This window comes from Orcinus orca, chromosome 3 (genome assembly GCF_937001465.1).
Source record: "Orcinus orca chromosome 3, mOrcOrc1.1, whole genome shotgun sequence".
Classification (NCBI taxonomy): domain Eukaryota; kingdom Metazoa; phylum Chordata; class Mammalia; order Artiodactyla; family Delphinidae; genus Orcinus; species Orcinus orca.
In genome coordinates this window covers 13,716,399-13,734,949 of record NC_064561.1, presented here as the reverse complement: position 1 = coordinate 13,734,949, position 18,551 = coordinate 13,716,399, and the positions used below count along the sequence as shown (strand labels likewise).

The 18,551-nt window shown below is 57.6% G+C and overlaps 2 protein-coding genes across 6 annotated transcripts in view; both read right to left on the bottom strand.

The window, feature by feature from the left end:
- The window catches only part of NOTCH3 (notch receptor 3), a 34,142-nt gene extending 29,641 nt beyond the window's left edge, over positions 1 to 4,501 (bottom strand). For 2 of the 5 annotated variants that reach the window (XM_033401588.2, XM_033401590.2), the window contains exons 1-2: positions 3,768 to 4,501; positions 1,019 to 1,097 (exon numbers count right to left, since the gene is read on the bottom strand). In XM_033401588.2, the coding sequence (XP_033257479.1) occupies positions 1,019 to 1,097; positions 3,768 to 3,882 (194 nt within the window). In that variant the 5' untranslated portion in view covers positions 3,883 to 4,501. The remainder of the gene's footprint in view (positions 1 to 1,018; positions 1,098 to 3,767) is intronic. The other 3 variants (XM_012535868.3, XM_033401591.2, XM_004277628.3) reach the window with 2 other exon arrangements.
- A 1,044-nt stretch (positions 4,502 to 5,545) lies between these two features.
- EPHX3 (epoxide hydrolase 3) lies at positions 5,546 to 16,942 on the bottom strand. Its single transcript, XM_004277627.4, has 7 exons — positions 15,652 to 16,942; positions 15,390 to 15,475; positions 14,862 to 15,019; positions 14,624 to 14,752; positions 13,601 to 13,704; positions 13,387 to 13,523; positions 5,546 to 13,293 (listed from the first exon to the last, which is right to left on the bottom strand). Exons 1-7 carry the CDS (start codon positions 15,892 to 15,894, stop codon positions 13,068 to 13,070), a joined length of 1,083 nt encoding a protein of 360 aa, XP_004277675.1. The 5' UTR covers positions 15,895 to 16,942; the 3' UTR covers positions 5,546 to 13,067.
- Positions 16,943 to 18,551: the final 1,609 nt, after the last annotated feature.

The following is an 18,551-nucleotide window of genomic DNA, read 5'->3' as shown; positions in this document are numbered from 1 at the left end:
AAATGGATACATTAATGAATCGATCAACGGCTAGTGGGTGAGCTGCTTTTACTAATGATAATATTATAGAAAGGAACCAAGCATTTCCCCATAACCTTGAGAGGTTCCACCTTATGGCACCTATTTCCTGTGTCCCTACCATTATTAATAATGATAATCCCATTTATTAAGCATTTACTGAATGCCCAACACTATGCTGATTGCACCATAGGAAGGGTCTCAATCTTTACAGTCAGCCCCATAAAGGAGGGAACTATTATTGCCCCATTTTCCAGATGCAAAAACTAAGGCACAGAGAGCTCAAAGCACTTGCTTTGAGGCCAGAATTCAAACTGAGTTCCGTCTGCCTCTGCTCAGCAATATCCCAGGCCCGGCCCTGCCCTGCTCCCGCAATCCTCTGTCTTTCCTTGCATTATCCAACATTGCATTTTGGGGGCCCCTTCTGGTCACAAGCCAAGGAGAAGCACCCTGTGTCACAGATCAGTGAGGTTGAGGGAGGGGAAGTGACTCACTCAAGGTCACACAGCAAGAAAGTGGCAGATCAGGGCTCTTGTGTCCCCACCACTAAATCTTGAGATGTGGGAATGTGCAGATGCTGTACCCACTACTACCAAGCCACTATCACTAGTGCCTGAAAATTTGTTGATTAACTACCTGTCCATCAGGGGATTTACACAAGACCTCAGGCAGCAGAGAATTCTGTGAAGTTGGCGTTGATGGGCCCATTTTTTTTTTTTTTTTTTCTAGATGGGCCCATTTTTAAGACTGGGACACTGGGGCTTAAAGAGTTTTAAGTCTCAGGCCATCGGCAACATGATATGGGATTTGAACCCAGGCCAGGCAGACTCCAGAGCCTCTGCTCCTAACTCTGCTGCATTCAGTGGGGAAACAAGGGGTTGCCCAAGCCACACACATGTAGGAAGTGGTAGAAGCCTCTGTGATGAACACAGAGGCAGGGGGAGAAGACAGACCGCCTCCCCGGACAGGGCCCACTCATGGCTCAGAGCCAGGCACTCACAGGCAGGCAGCCTCCCGGGAGGGCAGCTGGGTGCAGCGACCTCCATTCGCACACGGGCTTCCATCCAGGCAAGAGGGCGCTGGGTAGGGGTGAAGGAAGGTGGGGGTGTCAGGAAGGCACCCAGGAACCCCAGCCCAGAGTGAGACTCCCTCCTTTCCTCCCCCAGGCAACAGCTGCGCCAGGCTGGGGGCGTCTCTGCGAGTGCTGGGAGCCCCCCATCCACAGTTCCCACGGCCCCCCACCCTGGCCCCAGCTGTTAGGGCTGCAGCTGTCCCTGCCAGCTCGAGCCCTGGGAACCACAAGGCAGGGGTGGGCAGGAGGAGGGGCCGACTTATGCCAGATGTGGGCGCTCAGAAGCTGCCAGAATGCGGGGGGGGGGGGGTGCTAAGGCAGGAAGTGAGGGTGCTGCTGAGTGTTGAAGGGAGGTCTGGGACTGTGTGCCCAGATCCTGGGGTTGTGGAGGGGGCAGTGGCGGGGAGTCCTAGGGGCATATGGGTCTTCCTTCCGCTGATGTTGGGCATCTACTCCAGCTGGGCAGGCCTGTGTGCTAGGTCTGGGGAGAGATGCCAAGGCATGTACTACATGTGCCTCCAGCATTGGGTGTTGCAGGGATAGGGTTTGTATTGAAGGGAGGGGCAGCCGGCACAAGATGTGGGCTGCCCTGTCCAGCGTCACCATCCCTGAGGGCTGTGTCCCTCTGGGGTGTGGCACAGTCGAACTGTCCTGTCAGATGGGTCAGGGGCGTGGCGGGGTGTGAGCTAGTGGAGAATTGTGTGTGCCAGCAGGTGTGGGGCTGCTGTGTGCATGTGTGCCTGTGTGTGCATGTATGAGAGAGAGAGAGAGAAAGGGAGAGGAAGAGGAAAATTAGAAAAACAGAGACAGACATAAAAGAGGAAACTAGAAGCAGGCAGGCAGAGAGAAGGAGATAGAGATGGACAGAGACAGATTAAAAAGGGAGATAGAGATGGACAGAGACAGATAAAAAGGGAGAGATAGAACAAATTAAGCTGGACATGGGAATGCACCAAACAGGGCTTCTGTCCCCTTCCTCAAGGGACAAGCAGACAGGACACTATTACCCAGACAGGAGCCCGTGGGTGTTTGCGAACTCACACTGGGGGCCACATGACACAAGCCGTGGGCCCTGCTGAGCTGTGGGCCCTGTGAGCCACATGTGTGTTTGCGTGACCTGCATGGATGTAGAGGATTATAGACTGAAACTTTTTGTGTGTCCATGTATGTGAACTATGAATCCGGGTATATAGCTGTGTGTCTGTGTGTGACCTCTGTGTGCCTGGGTGTGTCTGTGTATGGGTTGGATGTGCCCGTCTGTCTGCATGTGTGAGCTGGGTGTAGGCATGTCCTTCCATCTATGTGCATCTGAGTGTGTGCAGGCAGTGTGTGTGAGGTCTTGGGCTGGTGGTGCAGGGTATGTGTGAACATGTGTCACTGTATGTGCATGCGAGTGTGAACCCATGTGAGCTGTGTATGTCTGTGCCTTGTGTGAGCTGGGTGTATTCCTCTGCAGGTGTACTCTGTGCGTGTGTGCGCACGCGCACGTCCGCATCTCTGCATGTGCGACCCAAGACTGTGTGTCCTGTGAATGTGTGACAGGCCATGTGGGTGTGCGCTGGCCTCGCGGGGGCGGCTGCTCCTGCCTGGTCCTGCCCCATCGACCCTGGGGCTGAGCTGGGGAGGCCCATTTCCTCCCGCAGCCCCCACCCCTCCCAGTGCTGAGCCCCACCGTCAGGGTCCAGAGACCCAGGGCCAGGGCTACTCGGCCCGCATCCCTTCCCTGCCGGCCAGGCCTCCCTTTACGGGGTGCACCCCTGCAGCCCCGGCCCGGGCCCCGCCGCTGTCCCGCTTTGTCTGGCAAAGAAAGCGCGAGGCTGGCCGGGGGGAGGGGGTGTCTAGACGGCGCGGCCATTGTCCCGGGCGGGGGAGGGGAGAGTGGGGAGGGGGAGGGGCGGGGTCCCCCGGCAGGCTGGGTAGGGGCTCGGGCTGCGGGGAGGGGGCGCCGGAGCCGGAGAGGAGCACGTGGGCTCGCGCCCCCTGCCCTCCCCTCCCTTCCCAAGGCGGGGACGGGGTCCCGGGGCCGTCCGGTGCTGGCAGCCAGGGGCGGGAGCGGGGCCGCGGGCGGGGGAAGGGGCGCGGGCGCAGCTCTGGCTCCAGCTCCAGCTCTGGGTCCGGGTCCGGGTCTTGCCGCGCTCCGGCCTGGGAAGTTTTCTCCGAGTTTAGAGCTCCGAGAACTTCGCGCCACCTCCCCGCCCCCCGCCCGGCCAGCCCTGCTCGGAGTAGGGTGGGGGGCTTTTGTGTGAGGGGTCCCCGACGTGGGGGTACTTGGGTTCCAATCGTGACCTTCCCAGGACTCCAGACGGGCGTAGGTTGTGAGAGAGCCCCAGATTCTTGGTTACCCACGCCCCCGCACCACCACCCCCCGCGCCAATCTTGATCCCCGCACCTCGAGCTCCCAGTCCTGGGCTCCTGTGTCCCTTCATTCCCAGCTCAGATCTCCCCTGGGCCCCAGTTCCTCGGGCTTCTGGGGTCCTGCCTCGCCCCCACTCCCAATTCTGGGTCCCTGACCCCCGGGACTGCCACACAGTCCCCGGGCTCCTGCGCTCCCTGTCTCTGCTCTCTGGTCCTTGGTTCCCAGGCCCGCCAGCCCCAGTCTCGGGGAGGCCTGGCACTCCGTTCTTACCCTTCCCCCACCCACTCACCCCATCCCGCCCGCCAGGTCCCGGCCCCTCACCTGCAGCCCCCGGCCCCGCTAGCAGTAGCAATAAGGGCAGCGTCCGCACGGACGGCAGGGGTGGCGGCGGCGACATCAGGCGACGGCGGCGGCGGCCCCGGGGCCCCGGCCCCATGGCGGCCGGCCGCGACCCTTCCTCCTCCCTCCTCCCTCCTCCCTCCTTCCCTGGGCTCCTGGCGCGTCCGGGGCCAGCCTCCGCGCCGCCAACTTCGCTGAAGTGAGACTGCCGGACAGCCCCGCCCCCAGCCCTGGGCGGCTCGCTCCGCCCCGGGGCCAGCCCTGAGCTCCCCCGCCCCCGGCCTGGCCTCCCGGGGTCCCTGCCCACCCTCCACCCACACAGCCTGGGACCCGAAGACCCTCTTGGAAACTCAGGCCAGCTCTGTGGTGAGACGCGGGCCCAAACAGCGTGACAGACACACCCAGCCTCCTGAACATCACCCCTGCTCCCCAACACCCATCCAGAGCGGGAGACACACACAGAGCCAAGACGCAAACACAGATACTCCCCCACCCCCGACACCCCGAAACTGAAGCCAGGCACGTCCTGCAAGGCTCATGAACACACAGCCAGGATGCACAAATGCAGAGGCATGCACAGAGCTTCCTGGGGACTTAAAATCTGAAACACTCACAAACTCTAAACTCAGGCCCCGCCAGACCTTGAGCCTTAGGCGATTTTTGCAGCCTCGGACCTCAGACACAGGCTAGGAGTCACGTGTGCTACCAAACACCCACAACCCTTCTTACTCTCAGCCCTCCCTGAAAGCAACCCCTTCCTCCTCACTACCCTGTGTGAACCCCAAATGTCCAACCCACCCCCCAGCCCCACCCCATACCCTACACAACTTTGCCAATCAGCCAGTCTTGCTCAATTTGATCAAACTGTCTTCTCCAAAATCAGTCATACTGCAAAGCCACTCTGCAGTGGGCTCTGTCCCTGTGGCAAGAATGGGGGCCCCAGAAAGGCCCCATGCCCAGCCCTAGAGAAGCTCTCAGTCTGGGGAAGAAAAAACCAGACACAGACACCCCCAGCACTGTGGGCTTAAGGGCTGGGCCAGAGGGAGGGACGAATCTGGGGAGGGCATGCAGAGGGGTCGGTGAGGGCTCTGCTGGGGGAGGGGGGGTTACTTATTCATTCATTCATTTATTCAACAAATAAATATAAAGCTCCAGCTCTATGTCCGGCTTTGTTCCAGAGGCTGGGGATACAGTTTCCTCCCCCAGGGAGGGCGTCACTGAGAAGGGTTCAGAGGGGCTCAGCCCAGAACTGGAAGAAAGACATCCCAGCAGAGACAGGTCTGCACCCAGAGGAGGGGGCAGAGTCAAGTCGGGAGGGAGGGGAGAGTGGGCAGCTCAGGGCTCGGGCTGGCCCTGAGGAGGAGGAGGAGGAGAAAGAGGCCAGGCTGACCTGTAAGTATTTGGCTCGGTGATGAGGCTGCAGGGAGGAATGGGTTGGGGGTGAGGTGCTGAAACCGAGGAGCCTGAGCGTCGCCCATGAGGCAGCTAAACACTGGGCCTAAGCATGGGGCACCAAGGTGGGAGACAGTCACAACTGACCGGGCCCAGTATGGGAGATGACCCCCAGCCCTGCTGAGGCTGGCAGATAGCCCAGCCACAGGGGACAGGAACTGAGGATGTCCTGCCACTCTCAACTTATGAGTGCAACCTCCATCTGGGAGGAGAGCTATCCACCCATCTTATGGGTCAGCCCCCATGGGGGTGGGTATCTGCCCATCTTATGGTGACTTGCTGAAGGCTTTCTAGAGGAAGAGCTAAGATTTGAACCCAAGTCTGAGTGACTCCAGGCCACGTGGAGTGAGAGGGGTGGGAATGGGGGTGGGGACTGGGCAGAGAAAAGGACAAGAGTTGCACAATAAGAAGGGCTTACTCACTGTGAGTGTGCTGAGTCAACAGGCCCATGGGGCAGGTGCCGCCTAAGTCCTTCCCATGCCCGTCACCCCAGGAGGAAATCCAAGCCCCCCAGCCCTGCTTTCAGAGCCTTCAGCCCCTCTCCAGCCCCTCCTGTCCCCTTCATCATCACACTGAGGCAAACTCCATCTTCACCCAGCAGGCTTTGCACTCTCATGGCCTTTGCTCAGGTTTCTGCCTGGGACACCCAGCTAGTTAGAAGGACCCTTTTGCATTGCTTCCTCCCCAAGCAGGAACTCACAGCAGATGTATTCTCTTTAAAAATGCATTTCATAGGAGTTCCCCTGTGTCCTAGTGGTTAGGATTCCAGCCTTTCTTTCTTCCTTTTTAAAAAATATTTATTTATTTGGCTGCACCGGGTCTTCGTTGCAGCACGCAGGATCTTCGTTGCCGCATGCTAGATCTTCGCTGTGGCATGCAGACTCTTAGTTGCGGCATGTGGGATCTAGTTCCCAGACCAGGGATCGAACCTGGGCCCCCTGCATTGGGAGCCTGGAGTCTTAGCCACTGGACCACCAGGGAAGTCCCAGATTCCAGGCTTTCACTGCCGTGGCCCGGGTTCAATCCCTGGTCAGGGAACTGAGATCCTACATGCCACGCAGCGTGGCCAAAAATAAATAAATAAATAAAAATGCATTTCCTTCTAGTTATAGGGAATGCTCTACTACTTCCTGCACATGCCGCTGTTTTCTCCATGCTGGTCCCTCTTTCTAGCATGCCTATCCGTCCTCCATTCCTGATGAACTCCTATTCTTCAAGATTCCAGTTCCAGGAAGCCCTCTCTGCTCCCCACCACCAGCTCTCCTAGTGCCCTCTTGCCCTACCGCTCGGCCTTGTCCACAGGGGGTGGGGGTGCCTGTATCCTGCTCTTTCTTTGCTCCTCTATACTGGGGGCTCCCGAGGCGCCAGGCATCACCCAGCATGAGGTGGGCACTAAGGGGGCAACATGGGAGAGTTTGGTGACTCCAGAAGTGGCTGAAGGAGTTGGGATGCTTAGCCCAGAAGAGCCACCACTGGGGGCCCAGACCACTCTCTTCAGTACCATTCTAGGGATCTGGGGGTCCAGAGACTAGGGGTCCAGGGGGCAAAGATAGGGTCTTCAGCAGTGGGGGGTAGCTCCTCCCCTGACCCATCTGAGAAAGGACTTTGTGCTGGAAGAGATGCTCTAATAGGTGCTGATCTCCCTGTCACAAGGAGCAAACAAGAACCTGGACACACATTTTGCTGGGCAGGAAGTCCAAAGTCTGCTACCCTGTTGATCCAATGGCCCCTGGTCTGTGGCAGACAGAGACAGAGAGGGAGCAGTAATGGTGAGTACAGCATGGGGGGAATGGGGACAAAAGGAAGATACCCTACTGGTGTCAGTCCCTTTCTGAAGCCTCCGAACTCTGAGGGCACCCACTCAGCAAGGCAGAAGGTGAGCGTCCCCTCTCCAGGTTTCTGCTGCCCTCCAACCACGGTGGCCGGAACAGCCCAAGGTGTCTGGATCCTTGAGGGACAGGACAGTCGGAGCAATTACTCCCACGGCTTTGCAGCAGACAGCTGCCCAGTTCCCAACGTGGTGGGGGTAGGGGTGGGCTTGAGCCGTCTCCCCTGCCCCTGCCGGCTGCCTTGGCCAGGGACTGCATTTCTCCTCAATGAGCTCAGTCCCCAGGGATGCGGGTCCTGGGGCCAAGCCAAGACACAGCTGCTGGGCCCAGGCCCACTGACCGGGAACCTGAGAACGTGCCCTTGGCTTATCCTCTTGGGACCACAGTCCTGTCCTCTACACATGGAAGCTGGGGCCAGGCTGTCACAGCCAGGCAGTGGGCCATGGGAGCCCAACAAGAACCAGCAGGAGAGAGAGCTGGTGGGTATGGGGCCTGGGCAACAGTGGGAAGGCTGGATCCCAGGGGTTGTGGGCTGCAGACCCAGCCAGCTATCCCGGCCACTGCCTCCCTGGGGCTCTCTCATGCTCACTGCCTCCCTGGCTCCCCGCTGCCCAGAGTGACACCCTCCTCACCTTGCCAGTTCCCCTGCCCTGTCTCCCAGGCTTCCCGGTTTTTGCACAGGCTGTGCCCACTGCCAGGAACACCTTTCTCATATTCGGGAGACTCCATTCACCTGACGGCTCACTCTGACCCTCCAGCTCTTCTCACCTTCATTCAGTCATTTGACAAACGTATACTGAGTAGTTAACTACTTGGTGCCAGGCCCTATGATAGGTAGAGGTGACAAAGACAGAGGTTTTTGCCCTGATAGGGGAGACAAACAAGTAACAAGAAGACAAACAAATAAGAACTATAGAATGTGCATGAGAAATGAAGAGATTTCAGCTCTAGGGGGTCAGGATAGGCCTCGCTGACGAGGGGACATTAGAACTAAGATCTGAAGGAGGAGAACAAGCCAGCGAGGCAAACAGCCTGGAAGCGTGTTCCAGGCAGAGGGAACAGCAAGTGCAAAGGCCCAGAGGAGAAAGGGGTGGGTAGAAAAGAAGAACAGCAACGAGGCCAGGATGCTGGGTGCAGAGTGAGCAAGGGGAGGGAGCTCAGGGAAGCTGATGGGGGCCAAGTTCCAAGGGGCCAAAGGGTCTGGGGTTGTATGAAAAGTACAGTGGACACCACTGAAGGGTTTTAGCAGGGGGAAGCTGATGTGATCGAGGCTGGAAAAAATAACACTGCCATTTCTTCTCCCAGGGAACCTTCCCTGCAGTTTCCCATGGTCTCCTCTGGCTCCTACGGCCTCTTCCATTTCAACTCCGACCACTCCATGTGACCCTACCTGGCTCCCACGTCATTCTGAGCTCTGTGGGCCTCTGTCTTGCTGACTACTGAATCCCCAATGTCTAGCACAGAGCCTGGCACATAGTAGGTAAAATAATTGTCAGTTGAATGAATGAATATACCCAGCACATCTCGGGGGAAGAGCAGGACCCAGGAGCTGGGACCCGAACCTGCTCAGAGCCAGCCTTTGAGATGTCCCTGTCTGGACACAGACATGTCTGGCCTCCGTTAGATCAGAGCTCAGTCAGAGGAAGGGATGGGGGCTGGTGGGGCTTCCTAGAGGAGGAGTGGATGTGAGGGCTGAATGTGGAAGAAAGGGGAATGAAAAGAAGGGAACTTAACTGTTATCAAGCACCTACTGGTTCTGCTGCTCTGGGCAGGGGAAGCAGGGAGGCCGTACCCCACCCCTTCTGGGGTGGAGGCAGTGGTTTCCCTGCCTTAAGACCCTCCACTGGGCAGGACATCCAATGGAGGTCTTGGCCTCATGGGCTTTGGGCTCAGACCACTCCAGCCTTCCTCATCCATGGCCTCACCCAGGACCCCACCTCCTCCAGCTCACCTCTGAACTATGACACTCCAATGTCCTTTAACTGCCTCCTTGCCTCCCTGGCTGCTGAAACTTGTCTTCCTTCCTTCCTGCAGGTGTGGCACTTGTCCTCCCACCTTTCCTCCTGCTTCAGAGAAGGGGAGCACCTTCCTAGGGCTTTTCATTACCTCCTCCTGTGGCCAGAGGTTGAGGTCTCTTCTGTGACAAAGTGAAATCTGCAGCAAACGCTCATCTCACACACACAAAGCCCTTCCCCAAGCTCCTGTCTCTCTCCCCTGCATCTCCCCCCCGCACTGCTCCCTCCGTTCTTCCCCTTCTCCACTCTGCTCTATGCCCCAAGAGGCTGACCTCTACAGACTGTATCAACGGACATCCTTGTCCTCGGGCTTCCAGGTGGGTTTGGCCAATAGGAGGCACTGGCAGAGATGAAGTGGGGGTGGGGGGGAGGAGAGAACAAGATATTAATTCTCCTGTATCTTTCCCTGTAGGGTCACCACCTCGGCTGACTGTGTTGCTTGACCAAAGGCCCTGTCCACATAGTCCACACAAACCTCTCCCTGAGTTCTGCTAACATCCTTCCTTCCCCTTTCCCCGTCAGGTCAGGGGGATCTGGAGATGGTAATGGCTCTCCAGCGGTGCTCGCTGGGGGTGCTGCACGAACCCCTGTTGGTTTCCCCAAACTCTGCCTGCTGTATATGGTCCCTGAAGCAAACCTGCCTCAAATTGTCCCATTTGAATGTGCCAGTTGTTCCCTCCAGGATCCTGACTGGGGTCCCCACTCTTCCCTCCCATCCCTGCTTAACCACATTCAGAGCATCCAAGCCCTCTGTCCTCAGCCCCCACTCTCAGGTTTCCGCCCTCATGATCTGCATGGCTCAATCTCTCAGCAGCTTTTGACACCATGGGCTATGCCCCTCCTCCTGACCTCCCCCCCCCCCCCCCCCACTGCTGAGGCATCATGCTTACCTGCTTCCCCTCCTACCTCTTTGGTTTCTCTCCTCTGCCTGTCCCTTAGATGTTGGGGGCCTCCAGGGCTCAGTCTCCAGTCTTGTTCTCCACTTTCTTCTGGGGAGACTTCATTCTCTCTCCCAGCTTCAGTGCCCTTCTACCCCACGGTACATGGATGCTTGCTCGGTCATCTTTGTCTTTAACCCATTAAAGACAAAGGTGCTTCTAGGTCCCTGCCTCAGGGGTCCAGCCCCCTCAGGCTGAACATGCCCCAAAACCTGCTTCTGGCTTTCCCTGCATATCTGCTCCTCCCCCAAGTGCCTGGACTTAGACCTCATCCTCTACTGCCTGGACCATGCCCATCCTCCTTCCAGGCCTCCCCACCCTCAATCTTCCGTCCCTGGTCCTGCCCCCTCACCAACCCCGAAGTAATATTCCAGACACACAGATCTGTCCGGGACCCTCCCCTGCGGTCCCCACCACACTGGGAGCAAGCTCCTGGCCTGGCATTCGAAGCCCTTTGTAATCCCATGTCTTCCTATCCCAAACATTCCTCCCAGTCTCACAGAAACGCTAAATCACCCGTGCATGGGAGGCTTCTGTGGATTGGAGCACATTCTTGCAGGAGTCAGCTCTAAGGCCTTCCCTGCCCTCCTCCAGGTAGGTGCCCCACCCCTCACCCCCCGGCCCGCATTCCACCTAGGGCTGGGAGAGTCTGCCCGGCTTTGTCTCCCCCGTCCCTCCTCTGGTGCGGGGCCACGGATTACAGCTGGTAGCGAGGACAGGTAAATGAGTGGGTGAGCGGATGAATGAATGATGAGTGAGTAAAGGATGTAAGGTGATCTGGAGGCGGGAGCTCAGAGAAGGAAGAGGGAGAGGGAGAGGCTGAGCCTGGAAGGGGCCTCAGACAGAGTCCAAACCCTCCGGGGGCCAGCTCCCTCATGAAGTGATGAGGTCTCTGAGCCCCTGGCTCTAAGAAAGACGCTCCCGGATTGGCTCAGGCTGGGAGAGGCGGGTTTCGGCCGAGCCACTAGTCGCTATTGGCTCACTTTCCAGGACCCTGCCCAATCAACGCGATCGCTTTTCTCCCCTCCCCACCACACCGCCTTTCTCCCGCCAGCAGCAGCGGAGGAAGACGGCGCCTTCTCGTTACCCTGGCAACCGTCAGCGGACCCTGTCACCCCGGCAACTGTTCGAGGCCTCCCGTCAGCCCTCTCCTGGGCCTCTTCGGTCACCCAGACAACTGCTACCCATTCCGGTTAACCATCAGCCCTTTCCCCGTCACCCTGGCAACGGTCACCAGACCCACCGCCCACCTTGGACGCACGGTCCTCATCCTGCACGCAGGCCTCCTCGCCCCAAACCTTCGCCCCAAGCTGAGGTCCCGGGTTCCCTCCTCCTCTCGCCCATTTCCCCGGCCCCAGAGGGGCACTGCTCCCACCCTGGCTGGGGGCGGGATGGGTAGGGCCCTGGGGGTTCCGGCTCTTGTCAGGGCTGTTGGACCGTCCGGTCCTGAAGCTGTGCGCAGCCCTGAGCCTGTCTCCTCACTCTCGCTCTTGGGTGGGACTGTTCAGCCGCTACAGGGAGCTTCTCAAAATGCAAACCATGTCCCTCCCCTGCTGAAAACCCTCCCTGGCTTCCCTTGAGAATCAAATCCAAACTCTTCGAAGCCCCTGGCGGTCTGGCTGTGGCCTCTTCTTCCACACGCCTCCCCCTCTCGCTCTGCTGCAGCAGGCACTAATCTCCACGCTGTTACTCCAGTAGCCCAAGCTTATTCCAGCCTCTGACCTTCCTATTTACTGCTTCCCACTCCCTGAAAGGTCTGTACCCCAGGTAGGGAAGCCTTTCCTGAGCCCTGTCACACACCTGCATAGCTCTCTCTGCCTCTTCTCAGTTAATTCCAGAATGGGGGCTTTGCCCTTGTTCGCACCCTATCCCTAGGGCCTAGAACAGCTCCTGACACATACGATGAGTGAAAGGATGTTACGTTGGGGACAAGGGAGGACAGAGCGGGTGACCAGCAGGCAGGCTTTGGCCAGGCAGGCCCATCCCAGAGATAAGAGAATGTATTTCTGAGGTCTGCTGGGTCCCCAGACTGATTTATCACACTGCTGCAAGTCATGACAGTGTTCCCAGAGGCCAGGAAAACGCTAGGGAGATAGAAGTTACTGCTGTGACCAGCCTGGGGCTGGGTGGTTCATCTTCAGCTTGTATGGCCCTCACTTGGAGGCTGGAGCCAGGAGTCCCCAGAAAGAATCAGCAGCAACTATGGTTAATTTGGAACAGAAGATTCCGGGAACTGGAGAGACAGGCCTCAGACCCCAGATGGCTATTCAGGGAGCTGGTCCCTTCCTGTGCCGAGTCCAGAATCTCACATATCCTAACAGAGCCAAGAGCTGTTTTTCCAGGGATCTTTCCCAGGCAGTGGCGAGAGAACTTGACCTCATAAGGCCTGGAGTCATGACCAGGAGGGAGATCATGGGAGCTGCCCAGGGCCTGGCTGGAGAGGAGTCTGGACATCCACCTGCCTGCCCATGATGGTCCTCCCTTGGTGAGCTGTCAGGAGCCAGCCCCCTACTCTTAAGCTAGGAATACCCTCATCAGCACTGTCCAACAGAACTTTCTACTCTGATTCAATTCAGCCCTTGAAATATGGCTAGTGTGACTGAGGAACTGAATTTTTCATCGTATTTAATTTTAATTAATTGGCATTTAAATTGACATAACCAGTCGTGGCTACCAGTACTATACTGGACAGAGCAGTATTTAGCTGAAGACTCAGACTGGAGGTGGAAGCCAGGTCAGAGTTCATGGTCTATGCAACTCTGGGCACTGCCTTTGGTGAGAAGAGTGGGGCCTCATGGAGGGGAGAGATGGGACACTCAGCATCCAGCTCCACACAGAGGCGTACCTGGTTCCTGGGGTCAAAGTGCTTGCTCACACATGCATACACTCATGACTGTGCGTGAGCATATGGGGATGGTGTGCCTGAGGGCACCCACAGATGCACTTGTGTGCAATCTAGGAGCTCCACACCTGTGTGCATCAGAAGTTCACCCGTGTAGATACACTGTGAGAACGCCCGGGTGCGTGCAAGCCAGTGAGCGAGCGCCGCTAGTCCAGCAGGTCTTGCAAGAAGGGCCACATGTACTGGTGCATTTCCTCAGGGTTGCTCTGGGGGATCCAGTGCCCCATGCCTGGCAGGATGTGGGCTTCCAGCCGGCCTGGCACAAAACGGCTGCTGATGGCCCCCACCAGCCCCTGCTCAAAATAGGGGTCCTTCTCCCCCCACAGCAGCAGGGTGGGTGTGGCCAGCTCCTGGGGCTCCAGGGGGAAGGTCCTGTGATCAAGACAGACAGGCAGGCAGAAGGACGACTGCCCCCACCCGCACCCCCAGAACTCTCCTGAGCTTCTGCCCTGGGTCTGGCCTTACCTGAAGAGGTTTCGGTAGTAGTTGAGGGGCCCAGTGAGGCCACCAGGCTGTGAGAAGCCATAAAGGAAGGCCTCGAGCTCGTTGGGGGTCAAATGTGGGATGCCCCTCTTGTGGTGGGTGAGGGTGGTCTTCAGAATCTGGGCACACAGCAGGACGCTGCCTTCAGTCCCACCCACGACCCTCCACCCAGCCCTGGGCCTTCACCCTACTGCACCTGGAAGTCAGACATGGACAGCAACTTCTCGGGAAGCCAGGGAAGCTGGAACAGGAATATGTAGTTGGAACGGAAGAACTGGCCCATGTGGCGCAAAGAGTAGTCTGGGGGGAAGGGAAGGCAGGCATGAGGCCTGGCTCTCGGGTGGCCCCACACCTCTGCACTCTACCCATACCCAGGTCATGCACACAGATGTGTCAACACTCAGGAATGCCACTGCTACCGGCCTGAGCCTGTGAGGACACTGGACGCTCCTCTTGGCCCAGGCACCAGCTTGCCTCTCTGACAAGTGGTCACTGTACCCACAGAATGGGGGCACTTTCCTCCACAGCTCCCGGGAGCCCGCACAGCCACTGGCGTGCTTCCCCCGCCCAGGCCTGGATGCATTTCCCCTGCTTCATTCAGCAAACACTTATTGAGCACCTACTGTGTACCAGGCCCTGTTCTAGACTCTGGAGACACAGCAGTGAATGGAACAGACAAAACTCCCTTGCCCTCAGGAAGCTGGAGACGGGGACAGAAAAGAACACCACCAAAAAAAAAAAAAAAAAAAAGAAAGAAAAAGAAAGAAAGAGAAAGAGAGATCATACAGCTATGACTACAACTCTGGGAATTCAAATCAGGTGATGTGATGGACAGTGGGTAGCCAGAGATGGCATCTCATGCTATTGTAGTTGCTTAGCTATCTATGTCTTCCCTGCCAGAAGAAAGCAAATTAACCTCTCTCTCCTCTGCTTCCCCATCTGGACCATGGGGATAATAACACTTTCATAGCTCAGGATGCTTGTGTAGGTTACTCTATGCAGGCTCCTTGTCAAAGCAATTGTAACCTGTAAGTGCTCACAGAAATATGAGCACTGTATTGTCACTGATTGTAGATTGGGAGCACCACGGGGGAAGAGACCCAGGTTCACCGCTGTGTCCCCAGCCCCTGCAGTGTTGACTGGTGGACAAAGAAGTGCGGGCACAGACACACACCCCTTCACACAGGCACATCCCAGCATCCCGGACTCCCCTACACACCTTGGTACACCGACATGGGGGCAGCGCTGACCACTGCCATCCGCTCCACCAGGGATGGGTAGTAGATGGAGAAATTCCAGGCTAGGAGTGCACCCCAGTCATGGGCCACAAGGATGCACTTGGAATAACCTGGGCGGGGGGGGGGGGGGGTCAGAGGAACTAGTGTAAGTGAGATGCCAGGAAGAGGTGAGGCAGGGGTGACAGACACCAGGGCTGGGATGGGGGGGCACATCCCCACCCAGGCCCAGAATGACATCCTGGATGTCTGCCATCAGCAGGTCGATGGTGTAACAGTCCACATCCCTTGGTGCATCAGAGGAGCCGTATCCCCGCAGGTCCACAGCCACCACATGGAAGCGGCTCTGGAACTCCCGGAGCTGGTAGCGCCAGGAGAACCTGTCAAGCGGTCCAGGGAGGGAGGTTGAGTCAGGGTCCCCAGAATACACCTCTGCCCTACGCCCAGCAGGGGCCCTGGGCCACCCCACCTTCCTGCCCTGAACTTCCCAGAAGGGAACCGCAGCAGGTGGGCTGCGCCATGGATCCAGGGCAGCCTCAACATGGATACTTCTTCATCCCATCCCTTCAGGGCCTCCTGTCCCCATCTGTCTTCATGTAGACCCCTGTCCCCGAGTGTCCTATCTAGACCCTATATACTTTGCACCCCCAGTCTGCCCAGCCCTTGTCCCTGCCTCCTTGGTGCCCTGGTGGTCCGGGCTTCACCTCCCCCTAGCCCTGTGGGTCCCTGGCCTCTGGGCCTCAGACATACCAGTTCTCCGGGAAGCCATGCAGAAACAGCATGAGGGGCCCGTTGCCCTGTCCAGCGGAGACATAGTGCAGTCGCAGGCCCGAACTCTGGGGGAAGGCACAGTCTGAGACTTGGGAATCTCCTCTTCCCCGGGCTTGAACACCCCTCTTCCGCCAGGCCACGTGCACACCAAGACTTGTATTCAACCGTTTGCCACCCCCGCACCGTCCCCACAACAGGCTCTTCGATCCTCGAAACCCCGGCGGCGCCCCCGCATGCTCACCCTGAGAGTCAGGAAGCAGTGCTCGCCCAGCGTGGGGTCGCTCAAGCAGGCAGGTGGGGTACGCCGGGGGCGCCCGCAGCAGCCGCGTCGGGGCCGGCACAGCACGTGCGTGAGGGCGATGCAGCCATAGACAGCTGCGGCCACCAGCGCCGCCGAGAACACGAGGCTCCACATGAAGGCACGAAGCAGCTTCAGAGTGAGGCGCGACGGCGCCAGCAGCGCCGTCACCACCAGCTCGGGCATGTCGTCGCGTCCTGGGACGACCGCGATGCCGTCTGGGGTGTATGGGCGGGGGACGCGGGCAGCAGCACCGAGGCGGGATCCGGGCTGGGGACCCCGCCGCCTTTGGTCTGGGGCTCCCCGGTGCTGTCGGGGTTTGAGGAACACACCGAGAGAAGAGGCGGGCGGCTCAGACCGAAACCGCCACCGCGAACGACTCACCTAAGGGCTAGGTAAACACCCAGGCGCGACAGTGACAGGGAGCAAGGCTTGAGGTGCGGGGGTGGAGCCTGCGAGGACCAGGCTCGTGTGGTTGGGGTGGAGCCTTGGGGAGAAGGGATGCTAGGGGCTAGGGCTGTGGGCGGGACCTAGAAAGGCTTGGGCGGGACTTAAGAAAGGGACGGGGCCTAGTAGGACTCCCGAGTTGGGTGTGTGGGTGGGGTCTAAAGTCTAGAGGGAGCTCAGGTCCTGCAAGAACGGGAGACAGGAGGTGCAGTGGGTGAAATGGGCGGAGCCTAGAGCAAAGGGGCGGGGCAATGCAGGGTAGGTGCGGCCTACCAGCTGGAAAGGTGGGCCCAACTAGGCCTAGGAGCGAGGTATGGGTTAGGGGCGTGGCTTAGGAGGGTGGGAATGAGGGTGGAGCCTAGAGAAGGCGGGCCTAACGTTGGGCGAAGAAGGCCCGAGGCTGGGCCTGGATGACTTCGGTGCGAGAGCTGGGCCATTGAGCCGCCAGTCGGCCTGGGTACGGGCCAATGAGACGGAGGGGCGGAGTCAGAACTAATATGGCGGGTCAGGTGGGCCCGGAAGCGGAAGGGGGGGACAGGCAGTGCCGTGCCTGGGGTTAGGAGGGAGGCGCGGGCGGTCGCCGCGGCCCAACGAAGCCTCGGGAGCCCCTGTCGCCAGCCCCCCTCTGGTGGCTCCCCGCCCTGGAGCGCGCGACCCTCCCCTCGGTCTGGCTCCGAGAGACCTGGCACCACCTTCACCAAGCCCTGGTTCCAACGGTGGTCCAGGGGCCTCTACCCCACGCTGGCCTCCAGTTGGTCCAGCGGACGCGTCGGCCCGCCCCTGCACAGCTGTGATTGGACAATGGCGGTCATTGATGTGCAGGCGACAGGTCCCGCCCGGGACCCAATCCGCAGTTGGTGAGGTCGAGGCTCAGCCAATGGCGACCAAAGAAGGCGGGGAGACCAACTCCTAGAGGGCAGGGCCCGCCCCGGCCGCCGGAGAACGGGGCTGGTCGCATCACTGGGGCTCTGGGCGAAAGAGGAAGCAGAGCAGGGCTGGGCGAGCAGGGCAGCTTCTTCCTCCTCCAGTTTCGCAACCTTCCTCCCAAGATGCTGAACATTTCAAGGTCGCTAATCATTTAACCCTTATAACAACCCTATTAAGTGTAGGCACTATTATTACCTTCCCGTATTATAGACCAAGAGCCTGAAATTCGGCAAATGACTTAATGTCATTTGCCTAAAGCCTAACAGCTGGCTCAACAGCAATCCAGGAGTTGAGAAAAGCAGCAGTCTTCGGCTCCATCTTTCCTTCCGACCGGAGGCAGCCACTGGAACGATTTTCGCTTTCTTCTTTCGCACACTTAGCTATCTCTACATGTGCTTATGTGGCTATTTCTTGATTACCAATTTGGGGCATTGACTATCTCATTGTCACCACCACTGCAGGAGCTGTATCCATGGTTAGTTTTCCTATTGGTTTCCTCTAACTTTACCCCCTTTTTATCACCTCCCATCTTCCCTTACACCTACCACTGTTAACCTTACCTTTGTAGTTCCAAAGCTGCTAAACATTATACTTGTCCTGGGACCATAAGTAAGTCCATAGGTCCCTATTTAAAGGGAAATAGTGGTTTATGTGGTTCTGCTTCATTAACAATGCATCTCAGAGCGGAAGAGACGTCTATATTGCACAAACGTTTGTTTGCCTTGCATTTATCACCCACCTTTTCTTGCATGATTAGCCTGTATCATGGCTTTGATTTCATTTACGTTTTCCATCAAATCAGTTCTCCAACCACTTGATGATCCCGGTATCCCTCCTGAGTCCTCTAACCTGGCTGCATTTACCAGCCATGGCTGGTGGGTGTCTGTGGACCTCCCTTCTGCTGCTGCTACAGAACACTGACTCCTACATTCTTGCTACCGCCCCCCCCACCCCGCCCAATCTCTACCCTTAAGCAAAAAGACAGCAGTAGTCACAGGATGATAATTTTATATTCAGTACAAATGTTTATTTTTGCAATGAGAACTGCACAAAAAAAAAAAATTTAGTATATAAGTGAAAAGTCTACGAATTCCCTTCTACAAATGTCTAAGGTGTTTAATACAAGTCTCAGATTCACTGACATAATTATTGGCCAAGCGATCCGTGCATACAGTACAGTATGGGCTTGTACACACCTCTAACTCTTGTATTGAACTAAGATTTCTAGTACTGTGGGAGAGACTGGGAAATGGCCAAAGAAATTAAATAGTAGATCCAAGTTCTAATTACAACCCAGTTAAGAGAAACACCCATCAGGGAGGTGTGGAAAGGGCCATAGCAGAATTAAATCTTTAGAAGGAAGGTGCAGACAAAACCATTTCTCCAGCTAAACAGTCAGACTTGGCCTGGGGAAGTTTCTGAACAAAACACAGAACAAAAATGAGGAGGTGGGATGAGATGGAAGAAAC

Excerpts from the sequence above, each read along its gene's own strand:
- EPHX3 (XM_004277627.4), bottom strand. The coding sequence starts at position 15,894 with ATGCCCGAGCTGGTGGTGACGGCGCTGCTGGCGCCGTCGCGCCTCACT. Across the intron at positions 15,476-15,651 it reads ACTGCTTCCTGACTCTCAGG|AGTTCGGGCCTGCGACTGCA; the intron begins GTGAGCATGCGG and ends GCCTTCCCCCAG. Across the intron at positions 14,753-14,861 it reads GGATGTCATTCTGGGCCTGG|GTTATTCCAAGTGCATCCTT; the intron begins GTGGGGATGTGC and ends CCCCCCGCCCAG.